The sequence below is a fragment of the Podarcis gaigeae genome (assembly GCF_964106915.1).
Source record: "Podarcis gaigeae genome assembly, chromosome: 10".
Classification (NCBI taxonomy): Eukaryota; Metazoa; Chordata; class Lepidosauria; order Squamata; family Lacertidae; genus Podarcis; species Podarcis gaigeae.
The window spans coordinates 70,310,012-70,333,044 of record NC_139686.1 but is presented as its reverse complement, the minus strand read 5'-3'; the positions used below and the strand labels follow the sequence as shown (position 1 = coordinate 70,333,044).

Below are 23,033 nucleotides of genomic sequence, written 5' to 3'. Positions count from 1 at the left end.
TATTATTTATACCCTACTCATCTGGCTGGGCCTCCCCAGCCACCCTGGGTGGCTCCCAACAGTAAATAATAATAATAATAATAATAATAATAATAATAATAATAATAATAATAATAATGCAACAAAACACCAGACATTAAAAACTTCCCTAAGGGTGGCACCTACCCTTTGGAATTCGCTCCCTTTTAATATTAGATTGGTGACATTGCAGTTACCTTTTTGGCACCTGAAGACTTTGAAGAAGTCTTCTAAGTTGAAGTCTTTCCCCAGTCTGCATCAATTGTAGACTTGTTCTAAATGTATTTTTAACCTGATTTATCACTTGTTGTTTGCCATTCATGGCTCATTTGGGATTCCATTGTATACTACTGAGACAGTAGGTCTTATGGCTCCCTCCATATCTTCTGGGAAAAGCAATTACTATTTGCATTGTGCTATATTTCCAAAGAACTAGTCAAGTGATGACTACACAACCTTGTGTCCTTTTTACTAAGACTGAGATTTTAACTTCTTCCTTTTAGTGAGCTGGTTTTATTATATTTTGTTCTTTTTTGTTTGTTATTCACCTTGGAATTTCTTTTTAAAATGAAGGGTGGTACCTACATTATTTTAGTAAAATTAATAAGTAAGTGGATGTGCATATGTTGCTTGCTGATACTCTCCACCAGGAGAGAGAGAAAACTGAGAGAAGCAGTGAGAGAGTGGAATGTTGTATTGTATGTATCTCAGAAGTAACATGACTTCTTACAGTGAATGTTTGCCTTGACAGAGGTAATTAGGCAATTTCAGTCTTAATTCTATATTGCAATCCTGTAGTGCAATTATGAATAAATAATTCTGAATGGATGTCACAGAGTTTATGACTTATCATAGTTGAGTTGGACCCCCAGATTTAAGTTTTGCACAGATAAGGAACTGTATGCATAGCTAAAGATTAATTTGAAATTCCCTCTGAAGCAGCTCTCACTCCTTAAGAGACAAGATGAAAGTATGCATCTTAAGCTCAACCCCGTAAAATCCAGACACTAATGATTCTTTTTAACAGAGAGCAAAGTTGGTATCTGGAGAACATCTATCAGACGCACAAACAAGGACCTGAACCAGCATTCGTTAGACACATTTGGCAATCAGCAATAGAAATTTTGAGATTTCATCTACGCTCCTATCACATTGTCTTTACAGTGATTAATGAATCCATTTTTATCAAGGCAACACTTACCAAGGACAGCTAATGTGTTACACAGTGGAAAAGCTAATTCCCAAATAGGTTAATTCTTGAAGGGCTACCAAGGTGCCACTCATAATTGCTGCTCTTGTTCAGGTCAGGAAGTAGCCCATATTTTGAGCACCTGAAAACAAAAGCCCAGTGCACAGAGTGATCCTGCTCCCATGCTACAGACAAAGCACAGAAATTACAGTCACACCTATTATGTAGCCTGCACCTAGATCCATTTCTTAACTGTGTCATCAGTATTCAGTCAACGTACAACCCAATATCAGAATATGGATTATATACAGAGAAGCAGTATATGGGCCAGAAATATCATGCACAACTTACTCACAAAGCCCAAGTGCAAACTGGTCTTAATTATATGTTCACTTCATATGTTCCTAGACTGGAAGTGAAGGCTGAATAAAGGGCTCAGGAAAATACTGGTTACCGATAATCCTGGTACTTATTTTTTTTAAAGGTACTTCCCACCCTTCTCTATAAAACAAACTCACTATTGAACCAAATCTAAAAAAGAAAAAACCCACAGCAGCATAATTGCAGAATCTCAAAATAATAAAGTAACAAAACCAAGCAAATTAACAACCTGTAACCAAACTCAGCTCCTACAGACCTCAGTAAGTACAAAAAAACCTTCCATATAACCTAGGTTTTCACAGTGCTCACTGAAGTATATCGTGTCAGGGCTAGGGAGGGGATGACATTCCACTGTATCAGCACCACGACTGAGTAAGTGTGAGCAGGACCTCAGATGAAATAGTTAAGTAATAGCTACATTACAGGTAAAACATGATTGCTGCCAGGGCGGGAGTCAGGGGCAGGTCAGCAATAACTCACAAGATGTCAGTGAAGTTAACTCTTTATTCAAAGAAACAAAAAGAGCTCAGGTCTTGTAAGCACAGCAACTCTTCCCAGGAAATCTTGCCCAGTTGCAAGGACTGAAGGTCCCTGCCTTCCCACCACTCTCTAAGATTCCTTCTCCCCCGGCTACTTCCCAAGCAATCTGAGACGTCTTTGCTTTGAACCTCTTTGGGTTCTAGGGGACCAGTGGAGAGGGAAACTGGTCACAGCAGGAGGGGGAGACTCCCTGGCTTCTTCAGTAGTCTGCCTGATCTCTGCCTCTGGGCTGCCCTCCTCTCCAGCCTCCTACTCCCAGTCTGCTCCCTCTTCTGCCTCTGATCACTCATTGTTGTCCCACCACCAATTTCCTGACTCAGGGTGTGTGTGTGTGTGTGTGTGTGTGTGTGTGTGTCCCCCTTCGGGGTTTCCCAGCTGGTGCCTTCCACCACTCCTCTGTATCCAGACAGTCCCTGACAATTGCTAAGGCATTATAAACCTCACAACTAACATTAAAACTATAAAGCAGCACGGTTGGTGGGACCCTGTATTCAGCTGGAGCAACAGTGACACAGGAATCCTATTAAACATGGTTCATCCCACTGTGGTGCATCTGATATTCTGGATTGCTGCTGTCCTAGCAGTGCTAGTCCTGTTGAGCCAGCTCTGTGTAATGGAAGAACACCCAAGGGTCCAGCGCAAGTTAGTGCCAGTAAATATGTGACAGCCATCGTGTTTCACCAAGTTGTTAGGCGGAGACGACGACTGTGAGGATGGCACATGGCACCAGAGTCTGGTTAATATCAGTGGACTGAGGCCTGGTACAAGCCATGTACACCCTACGATAGATTCTCATCCCCACCCCCTTGGCTCTTACCCTTTTGACTCCATTAAATGTTACCTACCTAACATGAACACGCAGGATGGGGGTGGCGCTGTGGTCTAATCCACAGAGCCTAGGGCTTATCGATCAGAAGGTCAGCTGTTCGAATCCCAGGGACGGGGTGAGCTCCCATTGCTCGGTCTCTGCTCCTGCCAACCTAGCAGTTTGAAAGCACATCAAAGTGCAAGTAGATAAGTAGGCGTTTCCGTTCTCTGCTCTGGTCTGCCAGAAGCGGCTTAGTCACGCTGGCCACATGACCCGGAAGCTGTACGCCGGCTCCCTCGGCCAGTAAAGCGAGATGAGCGCGGCAACCCCAGAGTCATCCACGACTGGTCTTAACGGTCAGGGGTCCCTTTACCTTTAACATGAACACAGATACCATGACTTTAATTGCAGTAGAACAACCAGCAGTAACATTGGCAAACCTCAAAGGTGAGCCCCCTAACATAGGCCTTAAATATTTTTATCTAGTCCTGTTGGCAGACTTCTTCCACTGGCTAGAAGTTAATTTCTCCCCCTTGTACATTATTCAAGGCAAGGAGATCAAAGAACTGGTTATCTAAAAGGTGCTAAGACAGCCCAAGCAAGGCTGTCCCAAATGAGTCTTAATTTAGTCAGTAGAGACATTATTTTTATTCCATAGGCAACAAAACCGCCACCATGCGTGACTTTTTTGTCTCACAGGGGATTGACCTGGCTTGCGTGACGGAGACCTGGGTACGGGAAGGCGAAGTAGTCTCCCTACATGAGATAACACCCCCAGGTTTCTCTATCCTCCATCAATCGCGGACTGTGAGTCGGGGGGGAGGAGTAGCGTTGTTATTCCGGGAGGATTGCTCTTTCAGAGCTCTGCCATCACCGGCGATCTCCGGCATTGAATGTGTTGGTCTCGTGTGGGGCATCAAGGAGAGCTTGGCTGTCTGGCTGGTGTACCGACCACCCAGCACACCTGCAGCCACCCTGTCAGACCTGCTGGAGGTGGTGGCAGGCTGGGCCTTGGAGTTCCCAAACCTACTGGTTTTGGGAGACTTCAATGTCCATGCCGATGCCGCTCCCTCCTCACAGGCTCTGGACCTAGTGACTTCCATGGCAACACTAGGGCTCTCCCAGGTTGTTTTGGGCCCTACCCATCAAGCAGGCCACACGCTGGATCTGATCTTTGGGGCTGGCATAGATGTGATCATGCTCCCTGCCGTGGAAGTGCCATGGTCTGATTACTACGCTCTGAAAGCCAAGATTGACTTCCCGCTCCTCCCTGGCTCGGGTGGCGAACCTATTTGGGCTCGTCCGCGAAAACTGATGGATCCTGATAGATTCCGACAAGCCTTGCGGAACCCTGCTCCTCCTGGCGACTCATTAGATGACCTTGTTGAGGACTGGAATAACCGGCTCTTGGCAGCCATTGATGAGATCGCACCTAAGCGCCCTCTGCGACCCCGTCGAAACCGGGCCCCTTGGTTTACTGAGGAGCTCCGGAAAATGAAGTGGGATCTCAGACGGCTAGAGCGAGTATGGCGACGGACTCGTGACGGAGCCTCAAGAACATCTTATAGAACGCTTATGAAAGCCTATGAGATGGCTATGAAAGCTGCATCCGCTAGCTCTCGCCCGGCACAACTTTTTAGAATAATTAGGTCAATAACGTCCTTAAGAGGACAATCAAATTTAAGCACAAATTCGACCCACAGCTGTGAGGCATTCGCGAGTTTTTTTGCAGATAAAGTCCTATTGCTCCGCCGTGACCTCCCTGCCAATTTAGATACAGTGACTGAACTGGAGGCCCCTCGAATGACTTCAGGTCCAGTGTTGGACCATTTCGATCGGATACTCCCTACTGATGTGGATAGATTCCTCCAAGTTAGTAGGCCCACCACCTGCCTCCCTGATCCGTGCCCGTCTTGGCTGATTAGGGAGTGTCCAGATGTTGCGCGGACCCCTCTGGTTGAAATTATCAATTTGTCCCTTGACACGGGGACATTCCCAGGGGAACTGAAGGAGGCAGTGGTGTGTCCACTCTTAAAAAAAACTTCATTAGATCCCTTAGACCTATCCAATTACCGCCCAGTTTCAAATCTCCCATACCTGGGTAAGGTAATTGAGAGAGCGGTTGCTGAGCAGCTTGGTAGGTTTCTGGAGGAAACATCGGCATTAGATCCATTTCAGTCCGGTTTCCGTCCTGGTTTTGGGACGGAGACGGCTCTGGTTGCCTTAACAGACGATCTCCGTAGACAACTGGATCGAGGCGGGTCAGGACTGCTGATCCTTTTAGATTTGTCAGCAGCCTTTGACATGGTCGATCGTGATCTTCTGGACCACCGCCTCGCAGACGTGGGGATACAGGGCATAGCCCGTAACTGGTTGTGCTCTTTTATCTCTGGTCGGGGACAGAGGGTGGCACTAGGGAGGGAAATGTCGTCGCGCCACTCCTTGGTGTGTGGAGTGCCGCAGGGCGCAATTCTCTCCCCGATGCTTTTTAACATCTTTATGCGCCCCCTTGCCCAGATTATCTGGAGCTTTGGGCTGGGCTGTCACCAATATGCTGATGACACTCAGCTCTATCTGCTGATGGATGGCCACACCGACTCGGCCCCAAACACATTGACCAGATGCTTGGAAGCTGTGGCTGGATGGTTTCGTGGGAGCCGATTGAAACTAAATCCTTCGAAGACAGAGGTCCTATGGCTAGGTCGGGATGGCATGGGGATGAGGGACCAACTCCCTTCTCTTGCGGGGGCCCAATTAGTGCCATTGCCTTCCGTTAAGAGTTTGGGTGTAATCCTTGACGCCTCCCTTTCCATGGAGGCGCAGGTTACAGCAACAGCCAAGGCGACATTTTTCCACCTTCGCCGCATCAAGCAGTTGGTCCCTTACCTTTCCCGCCCTGACTTGGCCACAGTGATCCATGCGACGGTCATCTCCAGGCTTGACTACTGTAATTCGCTCTACGCGGGGCTGCCCTTGAAGCTGTCCCAGAAACTCCAGCGGGTACAGAATGCTGCAGCGAGGCTCCTCACGGGGTCTCTGCCATGGGAGCATATTCACCCAGTGCTTTTCAAGCTGCACTGGCTCCCGGTGGAGTACAGGGTCAGATTTAAGGTGCTGCTTTTGACCTTTAAAGCCCTTCACGGCCTAGGACCCTCGTACCTCTGGGACCGCCTCTCCTGGTATGCCCCACGGAGAGCCTCAAGGTCCATAAATAACAACACCCTAGTGGTCCCGGGCCCTAAGGAAGTTAGATTGGCTTCGACCAGAGCCAGGGCCTTTTCAACTCTGGCTCCGGCCTGGTGGAACGCTCTGCCTCATGAGTCCAGGGCCCTGCAGGATCTGATTTCTTTCCGCAGGGCCTGTAAGACAGAGTTGTTCCGCCTGGCCTTTGGCTTGGAGCCAGTTTGATTCCCTCCCTCCCCCCCCCTCTCTCTTTTTTCCCCTTCTTTTCCTTCTCCTCCTGCGATGAGGCTACATTTTAATATTTTAATGTTCCATTATTTTAATTGTTGTGTTTTATTTTTGTTTTTAAGTTTGTAATCATTCATCTTGTTTTTATTATTGCTTGTAAGCCGCTCTGAGCCCGGCCTTGGCTGGGGAGGGCGGGGTATAAATAAAAAATTATTATTATTATTATTATATTATTCTTTTCCCAAACTATTTAAATTGTTGTTAGATATTTGTAAAATGCCACATTTGCTAAAACCCTCCTACCCAAACTTCCAAAAAAGTCACTTTATTTGCCTGATAACAATAGTTCTTAAAAATTACCACCAAGACAGTTTGTCAGTATGAGCAAAACAACCCAGTAAATCTTCACAGGATTAGAAATTCTACAGTTGGTGCTTAACTTAAAGTAACTTCTGTAGCTCTGTGGTTTCCTGTTTCTGCATGTGAACTGCCTATATTCATGTTTATTTTATCCTATGTCTTTTACACTTCATTTCTTTCTGTAAGAGACACAAGTAACTTTCTTGGGACCAGTTTTTCTATTTGCAGTATATGTATAAACTCTACATAAAATACACATAATAGAAGATGCCATTTTGTGAAGCCACATTTTACAGACTAAGGACATCTGAAGTTATGACCATCAAGTATGTGTTAAGTGAGACCTGCATGAAGCAAACATGTTTAGGAGTGGGCTGCAATCTTTAAAGTTAATGGGTTTTCACAAAGAATCCAAGTGGATGTCTTTAGCATAAGCCTGGGTACAATGGATAAGGCATGCATAACCTTTAGATATATTTAGACAGATGTGAAAGAAACCAGTGTAGACCTATTCATAGAAAACCAAATACAATTATGCACAATAGTATTTGTATAATAACAACAACAATAAAGACTTGTGTCCTCTAGATTGCATTTTCGCAGAATTACCAGGTTCTGTTCCAGTGCACAAAAAAAGTTTAAAGTTGTGTTTCCTCTTCCTGTTCATTTATTTTAAGACATAATGATCTACTGTGAAATCTAAGGAACATACATGCAACTTATTTCAGGTAAACTGCTCTCTAACTGCTCCACTGGAAGTACTAGAATATACCCATTAAATAAATTGCAGGGACAACAAATAAACCTTACATTTTAACACTACTAGCTTTCAAAGTGCTTTTTTAATGCTGGCAAAATATAAATATCTGATTTAGTTGTCAAAATACAAGTCTCTTCTTTACAGAACCTCCACGACTACTATCAACAAACTAGCAGGTTTTTTCCATCCACTTTACAGTTGTAGGTTCAAGGGAAATATTTTGTTGTTTTTTTTATTGTGTACTTTTAAAGGGAAACAGGTTGCTTACAAAGCTGGAAGTGGCTTCAAGGCAGGGGAGCTGGATCCAGAGTTGCATGAGAAGGCTGTTCACACACAATGGGGCTTTGATACCCATTCCTTTTCCCCCATAGCCTTTACCTACCCCATTCCAGCAGATCCCTTGACTCTTCAGGATGGCTGGGAGAAGGGGGGTAGGAGGCTGCAATAGGAAGGAGAGGCGAGGAAGCCCCATGTGAGAGCAGACCTTTGTTCACATGACTTTGGATCAAAAAAGCATAAAAGCAGTGACTGAGAAAGGAGACTAGTTTAAAATAAAATGCGTAAGAGGTTAGACAAATTTGTTGAAGTAACCCTTACCACTAAATACATTACTCTCAACAACATGATCCATTCTCTAAAGCACTGGGTTAAAGACATTTAAAGTTTGGATCATGTACTATATTATGTTGGTACTGGGACCAAGGAGCCCCAAAGTCTGTCTTCGGGAGACAAAATTATGTATCTGACTGGGATAATTAACTCAGCCCAGCTAAATGATCATATGCTCCTATTTTATGCCTTCTAACTTTCCTCATTCTACAATGTCATGTTTATGTTAGTCCAAAAAGTACTTTGAAAGTGTGGGTAAGAGCTACACAGCTAACACTCTAAAGCAATACAGTAATTTGATAAAACAGTAATCTCTATTTTATTATATTGATGAAGGCTTGAAATCTAAACCCATGAAACAATGTTTGCTACTGTAAAGTTAAGGTGCTGTGTTTAAAATATCATCTGGCAGCACTTTTATAACAGCTTCTTTGAAGAATCACAACTTTCGGTTTGTAAGGAAGTTCATAATCCAGAGTTTTTACAACTTGAGTTTTAGTTATGTCAGGTACTAGGTAAACTTTGCACGCAGAAGTGTAGGGTATATCATCTTATATGGACATTGAACTAAATGAATCTCAGCACATTTAGAGGGACATTCCCATTTCTCCTCTAGCAGCAGCAAACCTTGTTTTGTGCTGGACAATTTAGTGGCAGGACATTTTTATATTTAAACCCATAAGTGATCCAAAAGTTTTACAACAAGGAGCCAAGTATATTAAATCATCATTCAAAAAGCTTTATACCACTTGCTATATTTGTAAGAGTATTTTCCCCTTCAAATTCTTTGGCTCCACTCAGCAGCCGCCTTGCTGACTAAACAGACAGCCCCAGATGTTGTTTTTAAGCTAATATTCATTTCATTCTGGAACAGCACACATACTATGAGATGCCTGCATATAAAATGCTGCTGAATGTCTCTTAATTTAGGGAGGTGAAAATATGATTTGGACCTTTTCTACTAGATTTGACAAAGGATTTCAGAGAAGTAAGTTATTGGATAATAACAGCCTTTACAAAAACATTTTTGGAACAACAAAAGTGAGTCATATAATTCATCCTATTTTGTTAATCTCTCAGGAATATCAATGAGTTCTGTGTGTATATGTGTGTGAAATAAGTAATGTAACTCAACTCTGTGGTTTTTTACAGGTTATAAAAACATACAGCCTTCAGAAAAATTCCAGGATTGTCACAATACTCAGTACATCTCAAACATTCAGTTCCTCAAAATACTTAACTAGTTTTCACACTCAGCTATACCATTAGATCTTATATTCACTTGTATTTGTGCTACTCAATCATGGCCACACAATCCAAATATGCCCTTTTAAAATGTGTTTGGGGGGAGGGGTTATTGGGTTGTTCTTGCTTTTATTTTGATTATGTATTTTGTGGTTTTTATATCATGATTTTATCCTGTGAGCCGTCCTGAAACCTGCGGGTATAGGACGTTGTGCAAAATTAATAATAGTATAAATAAATAAATAAATAAACTGAAGAAATACATCATTGTTTTATACACCCTTTACTCTTGTCATGTGAAAAATGATAGGAATCTATAATAAAAGCTTATTATTGAGGCACTACAAAATAAGTACACAGTGGAGTCCTTGTCTATGGCAAAGTTCTACTGCAGTAAATAAAATCATTCATCCATAAGGCTAGTGAAAAGAAGGACTTCCCATTGCTTTCTAGTAGCCTCTGCCAGCAGATCTATGAATGGCAGCACTTTGCCTGCACAACTGCAGCTTTGTTAATTTGATCTGAAACATAGATGCTAACTTCTGCAATATATGAGCCTGCTTCTCTACATCATTACTATACATATGCCTCATTTGCTACCATAGCATCACTTACAAACTTTTCCACAGCTTAGATCAGGACTGATGAGCCTAACTAGACCTCCAAGCATTGGAGACTGGCTTGCCAGGCTGCTTTGGGCAAACCATGTCCACCTTCCACGCTTTAGGCATCATACCGTATGTGATATCAGATACAATCAACTTCAAGCCACAGCTAAAATGAAGAAATGGGAACACCCTCTTAAGTACTTTCCTTTCCTTTCCTTGCTGTCAATTGCCAACCTGAATTCAAGCTAGTGACAAAATAAATAATCTTCTGCAGTGGCTTACTGTGATCACTAATCAACTGACTGGCACTCCATAATGCAGCTGAACCCTGCCCAAAACAGGATCTCTTGATTCACTTGGTTCACCTAACATCCACTTGACGGCAGGTGACTGACAGCCCTGCCCACCAACCAAGAAGGTTTTGGGGAGGCAGAATCCAGTCATATTCTTTCTATTCCCCATCACTGTCTTAGACAAATTCCATCACTGATCAAATTTACAAGCATCCTTTTCACAAGCACAATACATGTTATTGCGGCCATACCACCACTCAGTTAAGTTTATTCTCATAGTCTTGAGATGAATGTAGTTGCAAGCAGGTTCTGCTGTGTATGGTACATGCCCTGCTTCTAGAACTGAGTTGCACTGTTTTCATGATGCCTGGCCTGTTTGTGTTAAAAACCTTCGTTAAGAATGCCATATAAAAGCTATTTTTGAACTAACTCAATTCTAAGTATCCTGGTTGTCTACAGGCAGGACAAGAATATGTTCAGATCCAAGCTACTGTCTGCAGGGTATAACATGCTATCAAATGTTCCCAAGAACTTGGTGGTATAAACATCAGCCAAACCCGTTTGCCAGAACTTTTCTCATTCCTCCTAGGGCTTCCTTTACTTGGCACAAACTTGTCATCTACACAAAATGGCTATCTTTTTATCACATGAACAATTCAGAGATTAACAAAAAATATGGTGATCATGAGGCTAAAGAGCTCAGTCCCTTTCTCACTTTATGTTTACAGCATGGGAACTGTTACAGCATGGCTAGGGAAATGTGACAAACTGAACCACACAGCAAAAGATTATTATTACCCTTATGCTACCATTGCTCCTCTGGAAAACTGGGGCATGTTGGCAAGGAAAGGAGTCAAAGATAAGGGATAGCCAATATGGTGCTACAACATCCATAGGTCTCAGCCAGCATGGTCAATAACCAGGAACAATGAGACTTGTAAATGGCAGGGAATCACACTGCCTACCTCTGTGCTACATCTTCTCACATTATTTAAGTGATGTATGAAGGAGTCCCACTGTAGTGATGCAATGACACACATGTAACACGAGGGACCCTCAATTAGTAAGAGAAGATGTCTCTTTTTAATTTATTTATAAAATGGTCTGCTACATGATTATTATTTTTTATTCATTCTAAAAAAGTTTGCCATCCCACTCAGTGATATTCCATTTTTCTGGGGAAACCAACTGGTCATTTCTCTATTGTCAGGAATCAGTTGAACTGTGCAACTAGTTCTACACCCCAAAGGTGTAGAGGGGCTAGGGGCACTCCCTCCCTTATGATGACCCTCTTAGGTAATGTTTCTGAAGTCTAGAGGGGGAGGCATGATTTGATTCCCATGCCTCGATCTCTCCACAGCTACTGTGTGTGCATGGTTGAGAAGGGTGATCTTTTCTCCATCTCTACATTGTTTTTTTACGCTTGGGCTTTCTATCATCTACAGCCACCAATGTTAGGTCCCAAAGAAGAGTCTCTTTTTAGCGAGCTGCCTCCCTGCCCCTCTTCTTCCTTGTACATGGTTTGGTCAAGTTCTCCTAATTCAGTCACTTTCCTAGCACACAAGTCTAGCTGCATTAGTCTTGGTAGACTGGGAACTTACTAGCCAAGTGGAACAGCTGCATACATATGCCAATTCTTGAACTCCAGCAGGAAAATGAGAGGGTGGGGGCCTGGTGACTGAGTTGAGTTCATATGGCCAACAGGAACTTGGGCTAGATCTCCTTTTAGGGCAGTGACAGAACTTCTGCTACAAAAGAAACACTTCAAATAGGCATGGGGGACCTGCAGTCATTCAGATATTGTTAGAATGCAATTCCCACCATTCACTATGGTGGTTGGAGCTGAAAGGAGTTGGAATACCAAAACATCTGAATGGCCACAGCTTCCCCACTCATAGCTTAAGGCTAGCAGGCCTCTTTTGAGGTGAAAGTCCAGAGTGGAGACATGAAAACAATTGAATTCCCTAAAGTTCCCTTCTAGGATTTAAGGAGCGGTAAGGATTTAAGAAAAGGTTCCAACCCATAAAATGAGGTGGTATTGTTATTAAATATTATTCTGGCATAGTACAAGGTGTCTGTGCAATGCAAATAAAAAATCACAACTTGAAAGGTTTGTCACTCCTATCCTGTACTATCCACCCTGTATCTCAGTTGTTGAATAAAAATAGTAAAAATACTTCCCTAAAAGATTCTCTAATGAAGGAACCCAGCAACTGAGGTATTTCCCTTTGCAGACCCCACATCCCATAATTATAGTGATAACAAAGGAGAAGATGATTATTGCTGCAAGGTTTTGTTTGTTTTGTGCCCCCAGGTTTTTGTAAAAAAAAAGACACTAAAAATAACACTCATGAGGACATACTTCTCATATTTTAGTGCAGTTATACAGGCTCCTATGAGTAGGCACCGCTGTGTGATTTATTAGTCTCAGTGGAAGATACTAAACTGGTGGAGGTCAGGCAGGAGGTGCAGCTTGTGGATTCTATTCAAGGAATCTATAGCTTTTCCTGGTAATTCAGCCATTGCCAAACATACAGTGGGCCTTTGGGCTTGTATTTTCCAGCAGCAGCTCTCAAAGATTGGCTGTTTCCAAAGCAGCTTGCAATATGTCATGTTCATCCACTATTCAGATTTTTTAAAAAATAAAATTACTAAGCTTGTCTAAAGTAGTCCTTTGGAACCAAGCCAAGGAATTTAACACATTAATTCCTGCACTGGGACATTCCAAAAGTAGATCAAGCCCCAAAACTAAATTTAATTAAAAGTGAAATAATATGCACACATATTAGAAGTAAATCTTACTGCACTCTGTGGGAGTGCATGAAATCATGCTAAAAAAGTGTATAAAGTCTGTTCCTCAACCTCATGGGCTGATGTAGTCAAAGTTCAAAGGATTTCTAAGGATATGGTTTTGCCAAGTATCAACTTTAATCACTCTAGAGATCACTAGGTCAAGTATCCATTTGCCGCTGGGTAAACTAAAGACAGTATGTGATGCAGACACACAAAATTTTAAGGGTTTTTTCAAATGAAGTGGACTATTTAAATCACTTTATTACAGCTGCATTCCTAGAAAAGCAGCTTTTCGATCATTCATCTAAACTGCAAATCAGCATAATCCTATCCTTATTTAAATGTAAACATTGCTGCAAATTCTTCATATTTTTTCAGCAGTAATAGTGTACAGTACTGCCGAATATGATCCATTAAGAACAAAGAGGACCATACAGAAATCTTACTCCAAAGGCAAATTGGATTACAAAAATTTTACATAAGGATTTCTTTAAACACTCTTCTTACTTGTCCTATCCCACCAACAACATAAAAGCTTTCATTACAAATACAGATTTCCAAAGTTAAAGGTTTTATTTGGAACACAGGAATTGAGTTCTAGAACACTTGACAATATACATTTTCTGTGAAACAATTTTTCTAGGGAAAGACAAGTTAAGAAGGAAAACAGATTTGTCACCAGAGACTGGTCAACCAGATGGGAGTTATACCAGCAAAATTTCTTGTAAAGAAAGGCCATGCCTGCAAGGATCTAAACAAACAATTCAGGCACTTAAAAATTGTAGGGGGAAACAATATTGCTAAGAACAGTGCAATCCCAAAACCACAAATAATGAAATGTGTAGCTTAACAACTGCATTTTAGTCTATAAACTAGATTTTTTTTGCTCAGATATTTGTACTTAATGAAAGTTAGTATAAAGATGAGACTCCAAAAGACTGCCAGTGGTATTGCTAACTCAATCAATTCATTTTGCATTATCCTCAAATGATTTTTCAATGCTACACATATCACGTCAAATAAAACTGGCATGCATGGTAAAGTGGATAAACACCATTGAGGTTTAATGAAGTCCCTAAGTGATGTGAGGTACCTAGGTAAAGGTAAAGGTACCCCTGCCCGTACGGGCCAGTCTTGACAGACTCTGGGGTTGTGTGCCCATCTCACTTAAGAGGCCAGGGGCCAGCGCTGTCCGGAGACACTTCCGGGTCACGTGGCCAGCGTGACATCGCTGCTCTGGCGAGCCAGAGCCGCACACTGAAACGCCGTTTACCTTCCCGCTGGTAAGCGGTCCCTATTTATCTACTTGCACCCGGAGGTGCTTTCGAACTGCTAGGTTGGCAGGCGCTGGGACCGAGCAGCGGGAGCACACCCCGCCACAGGGATTCGAACCGCCGACCTTTCGATCGGCAAGTCCTAGGCGCTGAGGCTTTAACCCACAGCGCCACCTGCGTCCCTAAGACATTGCTAATACAAAGAATAAGCCATTAATATCTAAACTTACTTAACAAACAAAACACCACCACCATACTGACTACAAGGCCCAAATACACATTGTAAATGATACATAAGTGAATATCAAGAAGCTGGAGGGAGGGAGAGAATCAAACATAGCTTCTGTGGTGTTTCAGTACACCATATTTTACTGCAATTACTTGTCCCATTCTCCTAGAGCAGATCCCAAGCAGTATTTTAGGAACAATTTTAATACAGTAGTTTGGCAGATGTTGTCAGTGAAGGCATTCCAGGTGAAAGGTTCAACATGGTCTGCTTGTGAAATAGACTACAGAAGTTAGCATCCTTTGACTAAAAGAGATGGGAGACTGTGGTTAGAAAGAAAGGGGGAAGAATAGTTGTATAGTTTGTTGAATTTAAGAGCAAGGGCTATGAATGATTCACCTGCTCTAAAAAGTATGAACCCAATACATCTTTACTGAACTATATCTGGACAAAAGAATATCACCTTATTTCAATGGCACAACGGTGCAACAGATTGTACATAATCTTGTGATGCAGACCACAGAAATTTTGTTGTGAGTGACAGAAAAGCACAATGAAGATGCTGATAAAGCCTGGGGAGGGTACACTGATAGAAAGGGAACAGGGTCTCAATACCCCTTCCCTTTTTTCCTTAGTTGTTTCTCTGAGAGTTGTGAGCATCTGAAGGATCTGGAAGAGAGCACATCAGCACATGCACAAGCACCCCTGCAGCAAAGGACGCAATGGCAGCCACCAGGACGGCCTAGATGAACCCCCCACCCCCACAAACGCACAAATCCACAATGATGGGAGCCGTTACCTTAATCCTGTGGGAGCAAGAAGAAGTCACAAACACTTGAATAGGAAGCAACTCAGGCACCAACGCTGGGCGAATTACAAGGAGGGACACAGAGGCCGAGCTGGCAGCTCATGGAAAAATCTCGGGGCTATAATAAGGCCAGCTTTGCAAGCGTCGCCGGGCTGCCCTCGCCTCCCTTCGGACGCGCCCTGGGCAGCCCGCCGCCGCCGCCTCCTCCTCCCCGCTCCGCTTTCCAATTACAGCAGCCCTGTCCCGGCGTGAACCCCGCGCGGCGCCGCACGCTGCCCGGCCGGCCGGCCGACCTCCCCGGTGTCCCTGGCACCGGACCCGCTCGGCGCCTGGCCACACGCGCGGCGGCACACCCCTCGCCCGCCCGCCCGCCCGCCCGCACCTGCGGAGGAGGAGGAGGCTCAGCCCCCGCCGCCGCAAGAAGGACCCGATCCCCTCCCAGGGCAGGGGGCGCCTCTGGCCCGCCTCTTCCCCTCAGCCGTCCCTTCCCGCGCTCTGGGAGAGACCCCCGCCATATACATCCCTCCCCCTCGGTCGCCTCAGGGCTCGCGCGCGGGGGGAGCGGGGTTCGAATCTCACCGGGTCTCCGGGCTCGCCTCACGCGGCAGAAAAGGGAGCGGGGGGGGGGGAGGCGCCGCCGCCGAGACAACAGCCCGCCCGCCTGTCAGCCCGCCCGCCCGTCCCTCAGTCAGCGGAGAAGGGCACCAGCCGCCGCGCGAGGCAACAGCTCGCGGCTCCGGGCGCGCGCGCTCGCGACGGCAGCAACAGCGCGCTGCCGCGGGAAAGGCGGCCCGTCAATCATCGCCCCTCCTTCGCTCTCTCTCTCCGAGGAAGGGGAGGGGGGGAGGGATGCGGCGCGCGCGGCGGCGGCCGCTCTCTCCGACGCCGACGGCCTCAACATAAACAACTTTCCTCATTGGACGGCGAGCCCCTGGAGAAGGCGGGGCCGAGGGGGTTTGAGCGTGCGTTTCACCCAATGAAAAGCCAAAGAAAGCAGCCCCTCGGTGGAAAGCGATTGGTAGCCGCAAAACGGGCTTTTTGAAAAGCGGCTTTGATGGGCAGCTGTTCCCGCGAGTAGGAGGAGAGGGAGGAGAGAGCGTAGTATAAGTCACGCTTCGATAAGGAGGGGGGGGAAACCTTCCTCAGGTCTGTCCAATGGGCACTTAGCGAAGGCGTGCCGCCCGCGAGGTGGGATTCGATGCGGACCAACCCAATAGGCTTGGAGCAAGCGATACGACAGGCACCTTCTGCAACCAATGAGCGTGCCGTGCGGGATGTGACGTATATATCGTCGGCCGGTCGGCTCTGGGGCTGTCGGAGGAGCTTAGACGTTGGCTCCTCTTTGCTGGCTGGTTTGCCCGAGGCCTCGAGCCGTGGGCGGTGATGAAGCGAGTCTCTGGGGCCCCGTCCTAGGGCAGCAGCGGCGGCTGCGAGGCACGCCAGAAGCGTGACCGGTGGGTAATTTGGAATTAATGGGGTGTTTAGCTCAGGTCGGTGGGGGTTGTGGAGTTTCCCCCCCCCTTTTTGTCCCCGTTGGTATGTCCCCTCATAGATTCCCTGTCTCTTAATTGCTATGGTTGAGCCCTCGGGGGGGGGAGCCGGGAGATACCATTCCACGGGGGCAAGTCCCATTGAATTCAGTAGCACATTACTTCTGAATACACATGGATAGGGTTTTTCCTGACGTATATATCAGGAATATATATATATATATACGTGTATTCAATTATTGCCCTCAAAGTGGGGTAATAACCATATATTTCGCGGCATAAAAACTGCAAGAACTTAAATAGCTTCTAGCAAGCTGAAAGCAAGTCAGTGGGACAGCGTCCATTCATGGCCCATAAGGCTTCCTAAAAAGAAAATTAGAGCTATTCTCCCCCTTAAGGTGATCTAGGTCCTAGTCAAGGGCTCCGTAGGAAGGAGCTGTGCCAATAAATGTTGCGTTTTGTACTTCTCATATGTATGTTTTGTGCTTTGGGAAATGGTTCTGTGGCCTCTGTTGATGTCAGAGCATAGGAACTGCATAGCTGTCAACTTTCAGATTTGAAAATAAGGGATCAGCAGCCTCACCTGTCCCCGGGAACAGTTTACGGGATATCTTAACAATCCGGGATAGCAGCAGGAAGCAGCGGGAAACGGTACTTGTATAAGGGAATTTCCTGCCAAAAAAGGGAAGGTTGACAGCTATGCAACTGTCAAAGTTTGAGGCATTGTGCTGCTACTGTATTACAGGCCTGAGTAGCAGTATGTGCTTGGTGATTGGATCAGAAAGCAGGTAGAGAGACACCATCCGTTTAGTATTTATAGATGGAGCCTGCCTTAGGTAAATTTGTTTTGACTGGTATAGGAAGCAGCACAGTCTGATTGGCTGCAAATTCTCATCAGCAAAGAAAGTCAATGGGGAGAGGTAACGGCATTTGGGAAGATGGTTGATGATGGAGGTACGAGGCAAAGACTGAGCTGAAGGTGAATGGTTGGCATCTCAATATTCAGCTATTCCTCTGCAATGTGGTAACTATACGTACTTTGCTTCAGAAGAAGGGAACCAAGAGGCTACCCTGTGTTAATGTCTTGCCAAAAAATGGTTTTTTAAAAAATCAGCTGAACTGTTCAAGCTGCTAGAAGTACAGTCAGAGGAGCTTTGGGGTCAGAGGCAGATTGCATCCAGTAGCGGGACAGGATTGTGAGAATTTGGCTGGGGCAGAGATCAAGGGAATTTGACAGGTGTCTGCAACAGTATCCATTGAGTCCATAGAAACTGTCATCAAGCATTTTTAAGATCCAAAACTAAATATCAGTACTGTACTGTATTCCCTTATGTATTTAAGAAACATTTTGTCTCCAGTGTTGGTGTCAGTTTCACACCTAAACCTATTATTCCTAGCTACTAGGAGGCTTTAAGGGTACGTGTATTCTTTTATTTAAATTTTAAAAGCATTCTAAGCTGGCAGTAGAAAAAGGTCACACTGAGGTACTTTTGAGTTACTGTGGCAGGGAGATCCATAGATCCTGAAATATAAAAATTAAATATCTAAACGGTCATAAAAAGTAGGACCAAGGCAACCATTGCCCTATAATCTTTAAATAAAGTCTTTTATAGCCTGCCTTCTTTTATTAGGATTCTGTTCCCTGCCCCTAGCTATGAGCGTGAGATTACAAAAGTGCATATTCAGGATCCCTTTGCATCAGATTGATTATGTCTTATTAGTTAAGCCTTAACCAATCTGATGCTGAAGGATATGCCATCTTGCTTGAGGAGTGGCTTTCTACATTAGATGGTCCAGCATTCTTCACAGTCATCACAAGCAAATGACTGCCTTTCTCTTGACAAGCATATACATAACTATTGCTTACAATAGCAAAGTGGAATAAATAATTTTAGTGCCTTCATTAATTTTGCATGCAGTTTTACAATGTCTGGATGCTGAAGCAGTGTATAAAAAATGTCTAATGTACTATGATTTATAAGAAACTTTGTTAGGAGGTGGTACCAGTAGTCTGGAAAATCTTGTATAAAAGGTATCTCAGTCTACCAAAAAAAATTCTCAAAATCCAAATCTGGAGAAAAGGGTGGGTGTAAAAATTACCCACAATTGAAAGTAATATGGGATATATGTTGAGTTGTTGTTATACAGCTATTTTGATATGGTACTAGCAAGAAATAAATCACCAGATTCCTTGGTGGGTGCCAAAATATAACTGATAGTTATAACATTTTAAGTCCTAAGCATATTTTACTTCTGAGCAGCATGGTTAGAATTGGGCTGAGTGAAATTATTTCTCCCAAATTTGTAGAATTAATATGTGGACTTCAAAAGCACAAGAAGAGAAACATAGGAGCTTTACTATAGTTTGGTGTGAGTGTCCACCTTCCTTCCAACTGTGAATCAAAAGGGTTTTCAGAGCCTCAGAGGTTATCTCGCCTTATCTTGTCATTTGGACATGTTTCAAGTCCTTCTCATCCTCAGAGCCTTTCTAAGATGTGTTTATTTAAGTGGTCTTGCTTCCCCATTAATCCCTCCACCATCTGGCATATGTATTAAATAGAGCTAAAGCCTTTTCCTTTGCGCTACTGCGTTTTTTCTTTTCAGATGGGGCTTTCCATATTCCATCAGTGTTAAAAGTTTTCAAGGCAAAGGTGATTGCAACAATAGCATATGCAATTCCAATATGGGGGTCCTTTGTTAATCTAACCCAATTGGAGGTAATCCAAAACCAGCTGCTAAGAAGGTTGCTAAAATTACCCAGGTGTGTAGGCAATACTGCTATACGTCTCGAACTAAATGTTACATCTCTAGAAACCACATTATGGAAATGCATCCTCTGTTACTGGTTGGCATTATGGCATAAACTTCCAAATCTCCACTTGATACAGTGTCTCTGGAGAGACGACTTCCCTAGCCCTTGGGCAAAAATAATACATGGGAAACTTGTGTCCTTAGGACTATCTCCATCTGAACTACTAAAATTGGATTTAATTTCTGCCAAGAGAATTATAACTCACAAATTAGAGGAGATGGATTTACAATTTAATATTGCGACAGGTGGTGGCACCTGTTCGCCGATAAACCGTGGTGATGCACAGGTACGCCTTTATAAAGGCTAGATTCAATGTTTTCCCATCAAATGTGTTGGGTAATAGACTCTCCAACGGACAGATCTCACTCCTCTGTGACTGTAAAAGTGGATCTACAGAATCGTTATATCATATAATCTTCTGTTGTCCTATACATTCGGCTTCACGGTCCAAGTTTCTGGCCCCATATTTATCGAGAATAGCTGACAGACCTCAGGAAGCCCAAATAATATACTTATTAAATGACGAAGACTCAAGTAGATCCCTTGCAGTCGCTAGATACCTGATTAATGTCTTATTTCATAAGAGGAGAAATGGATCACTGTATGACTCTGACAGCTTAGCCAAACTTAAGAACCATCAATAAGTGCCAGAACTAAGACGCATATCCCCCAAAATCTGAGGGATTTGAATTGCGGTTGACATAGAGGGAGCTTATTGTGTATAGTTTACTTAATTGAAGTAAAATTGGTTTTATAGGGGTGTTTTAACTTGGAACTGTTTAAATTGTATTGTTTATGGATAAATTTTGATGTATTGTTTTTAGATATGGGCCAATGGCCGTAATAAACCAATCAATCAATCAATCTTGTCCATTCCTTCAGTTAATACCGGTACTTTTCCTCCACGAGTGGCTCGCCTTGGAATTCCTGCTTTTTCCTTCATCCCGCCCTGTGTCCTAAGTTGCTTGCTGAAGCTTGCCCATTGCCTCTTTCTTTATTCTTTTATTTTACTGCTGCTCCTTCACCATCTTTGCTCCCTTCCTGCTTGGAACTCCCTCTAAACATGCTATTTTTGTTACACCTTTATCCTCTGGCTGGTTGAGCATCTCTCCTTCTCCAGTGCCTACCTCCTGCCCAGCCTGTTCCAGTTTGTTTGACTCACCTTTGCACCTGACCACCACACACTGACAGCATGAGCAGGGAGCTTTTGTGTCAGTCACTCATTACATTTGGTTCCTTTGTTAATGAGCCTTAATGTTTTTCTGTTGTGTTTTCCAACATCTGTACCATGTGGCCACAGACTTTTTTTCTCCAACAATTGGATTTAAGAGTCTAGGGGTAACATATTATGCAGACCTGAAGGAAGATAACAGTATGTTTTTAGTATGTTTTTAGCACGCACCTGAAGTATATTACAGCTGGTGCTTGCCTTATTTCAGAGGAGGGATTGTTCCACAAGCTGGCTGCCACCACCACCAAAAAGACCCTCCTCCACATTGCTGCAAGATGGACTTCAGCAGGTTGCAACACAACCAAGAGGGCCTCATGCAAAGTTCTTAGAAAGCGGGCAAGTCTGTACGAGGAAAGGTGTTCATTCAGGTAACCTGGTCCCAAGTCGTTTGGGGTTTTCTAAGTGAATAGCAAACATGTAACCTTATATGGCTTCATATAAAAATGGCAGGCACAACTGTTTTTGCTTAAGTCAACATATGAAAGATAAAGGGAGCAATTCAGCATAACGCTAAGATTGCTCCATCTGCAGAAGCATTTCTTCTTGCTCAATTGAATAACCTCCCATTTTCTCCCGCCTTGCACTGTTCTTGGGGTTTTCCTGACAGACACACAAGCCAATTTGGGGGCAGTGGGGGAGCCCCATTGCGCTAGTGGAAGTCCTTGTGTGGGCTTCTACAAGTGGAACTAATTAGTTGAATCCAGCCCTAAATGTAAACTAGACTTGGCCCAGAGACTGTTTTCTTTATTTTTAAATTGCAAGTTGGGTGCAGCTTCATTTATAAAGCTAGCTTGATGGTGTGTGGTTTGTTTGTTTTTGCTAGACTTACTGATATCTCCCCAGTCCATTTGTTTTTGTTCTGCTTTATCCTAGGGTCCATCTTTTCTACTCTTGCCAACCACCCACTAAAGCTGTTTAAATGAGAATGTCCTTGGCGCAGAGAGTGCTGCTCACATGGCTCTTCACATTGCTGTTCCTGATCATGTTAGTGTTGAAATTGGATGAAAAGGCACCATGGAACTGGTTTCTCATATTTATCCCAGTTTGGATATTTGATACTATTCTTCTAGTTATGATAATTGTAAAAATGGCTCGCCGTTGTAAGTCTGGCTATGACCCTCGAAATGGTTCCCGTCACCTCAAGAAGAAAGCTTGGTACCTTGTGGCAATGCTGCTTAAGTTGGCCTTCTGCCTCGCCCTCTGTGCAAAATTGGAACAACTTGCTGAAATAAAGCTAGCTTATGTCTTTATTCCCTTTTGGGTGTTGCTCATTGGAGGGATAATAGAACTTGGATACAACATCTTCTGTGTACGAAGGGAATAACTTGTCCATAGACTGGGTTTATCCTTTCATCAGCCAGCATCACATTCCTTAACAACATTAGCTTGCTATAAGTTTACAGCACCCAAATGAACTACAAGTAACAGCTGTATGTTGACATTCTATATGCCGTTGGACTAGACTCTTCAATGTGTGGAGCACAGCTATCTGATTTATATGTAAATACTGTAAATAAATCATCAAAATATTTTTGAAGTATTCTCTCTATTTATCCTTCTGTGAGTGTGTGTATGTGTGTCAAGTTTGTGTCTAGCTTGTTGAGTCATTACACTATAGAACTTGCCATTGCACAAAACTAAATTGAAATGGCTTTTCTGTAAATGGCTAGGAACAGATGGCCAACTTCTGCATTCTCAATAGTCACTTTATTCTCCAGACAGTGAGCTGAAGGCACAGAAGTATATTTTTGTACACAAAGTGGATTTACTTGCAACTAATCATGTTGTAATATTGAGAGGAACATAACAGTTAGAAAGCACACAGGCTCTAGTTGGATCATTGCTTGCAAAATCTGCAAAAGATTCAATGAGAGTGACATAATTTGGTGCTTTTCCATCTTACAAATGAAACACTGCAGGCAAGCATTTTAGAATGTTTTAGTTTACTCTACTTCAGGGTTTTCCAAACTTGGGTCTCCTGCTGTTGTTGGACTACAGGGATGATGGGAATTGTTCCAAAACAGCTGGAGACCCAAGTTTTGGAAAACCTGCTCTAGCTAATAGGAACCTTTTTGTGCTCTTAAGATTCAAGCATTGTAATAAATGTATATGCTTAATGCGATATGTTAACCAGTATTTGCCTTCACTTCCTCATTTTTTTTCTGTCCCTAAGCTGC

The 23,033-nt window shown here is 43.7% G+C and overlaps 2 protein-coding genes across 14 annotated transcripts in view; one reads left to right on the top strand and one right to left on the bottom strand.

The window, feature by feature from the left end:
- The window catches only part of PHTF2 (putative homeodomain transcription factor 2), a 69,980-nt gene extending 53,752 nt beyond the window's left edge, over positions 1-16,228 (bottom strand). For 2 of the 13 annotated variants that reach the window (XM_083701467.1, XM_083701470.1), the window contains exon 1: positions 15,903-16,180. The gene's annotated coding sequence lies outside the window, so the exon portion shown is untranslated. Of the gene's footprint in view, positions 1-1,219; positions 1,867-6,707; positions 6,887-7,849; positions 7,908-15,314; positions 15,477-15,902 lie in introns of those variants that run through there. The other 11 variants (XM_083701475.1, XM_083701476.1, XM_083701480.1 and 8 more) reach the window with 11 other exon arrangements.
- A 379-nt stretch (positions 16,229-16,607) lies between these two features.
- On the top strand, positions 16,608-22,389 carry TMEM60 (transmembrane protein 60). Its single transcript, XM_083701690.1, has 3 exons — positions 16,608-16,777; positions 21,065-21,224; positions 21,730-22,389. The coding sequence occupies exon 3, from the start codon at positions 21,776-21,778 to the stop codon at positions 22,178-22,180; it is 405 nt and encodes a 134-aa protein (XP_083557816.1). The 5' UTR covers positions 16,608-16,777; positions 21,065-21,224; positions 21,730-21,775; the 3' UTR covers positions 22,181-22,389.
- The last annotated feature ends 644 nt before the right edge of the window (positions 22,390-23,033 follow it).

Coding starts and splice junctions, on each gene's coding strand:
- TMEM60 (XM_083701690.1), top strand. CDS start 21,776: ATGAGAATGTCCTTGGCGCAGAGAGTGCTGCTCACATGGCTCTTCACA.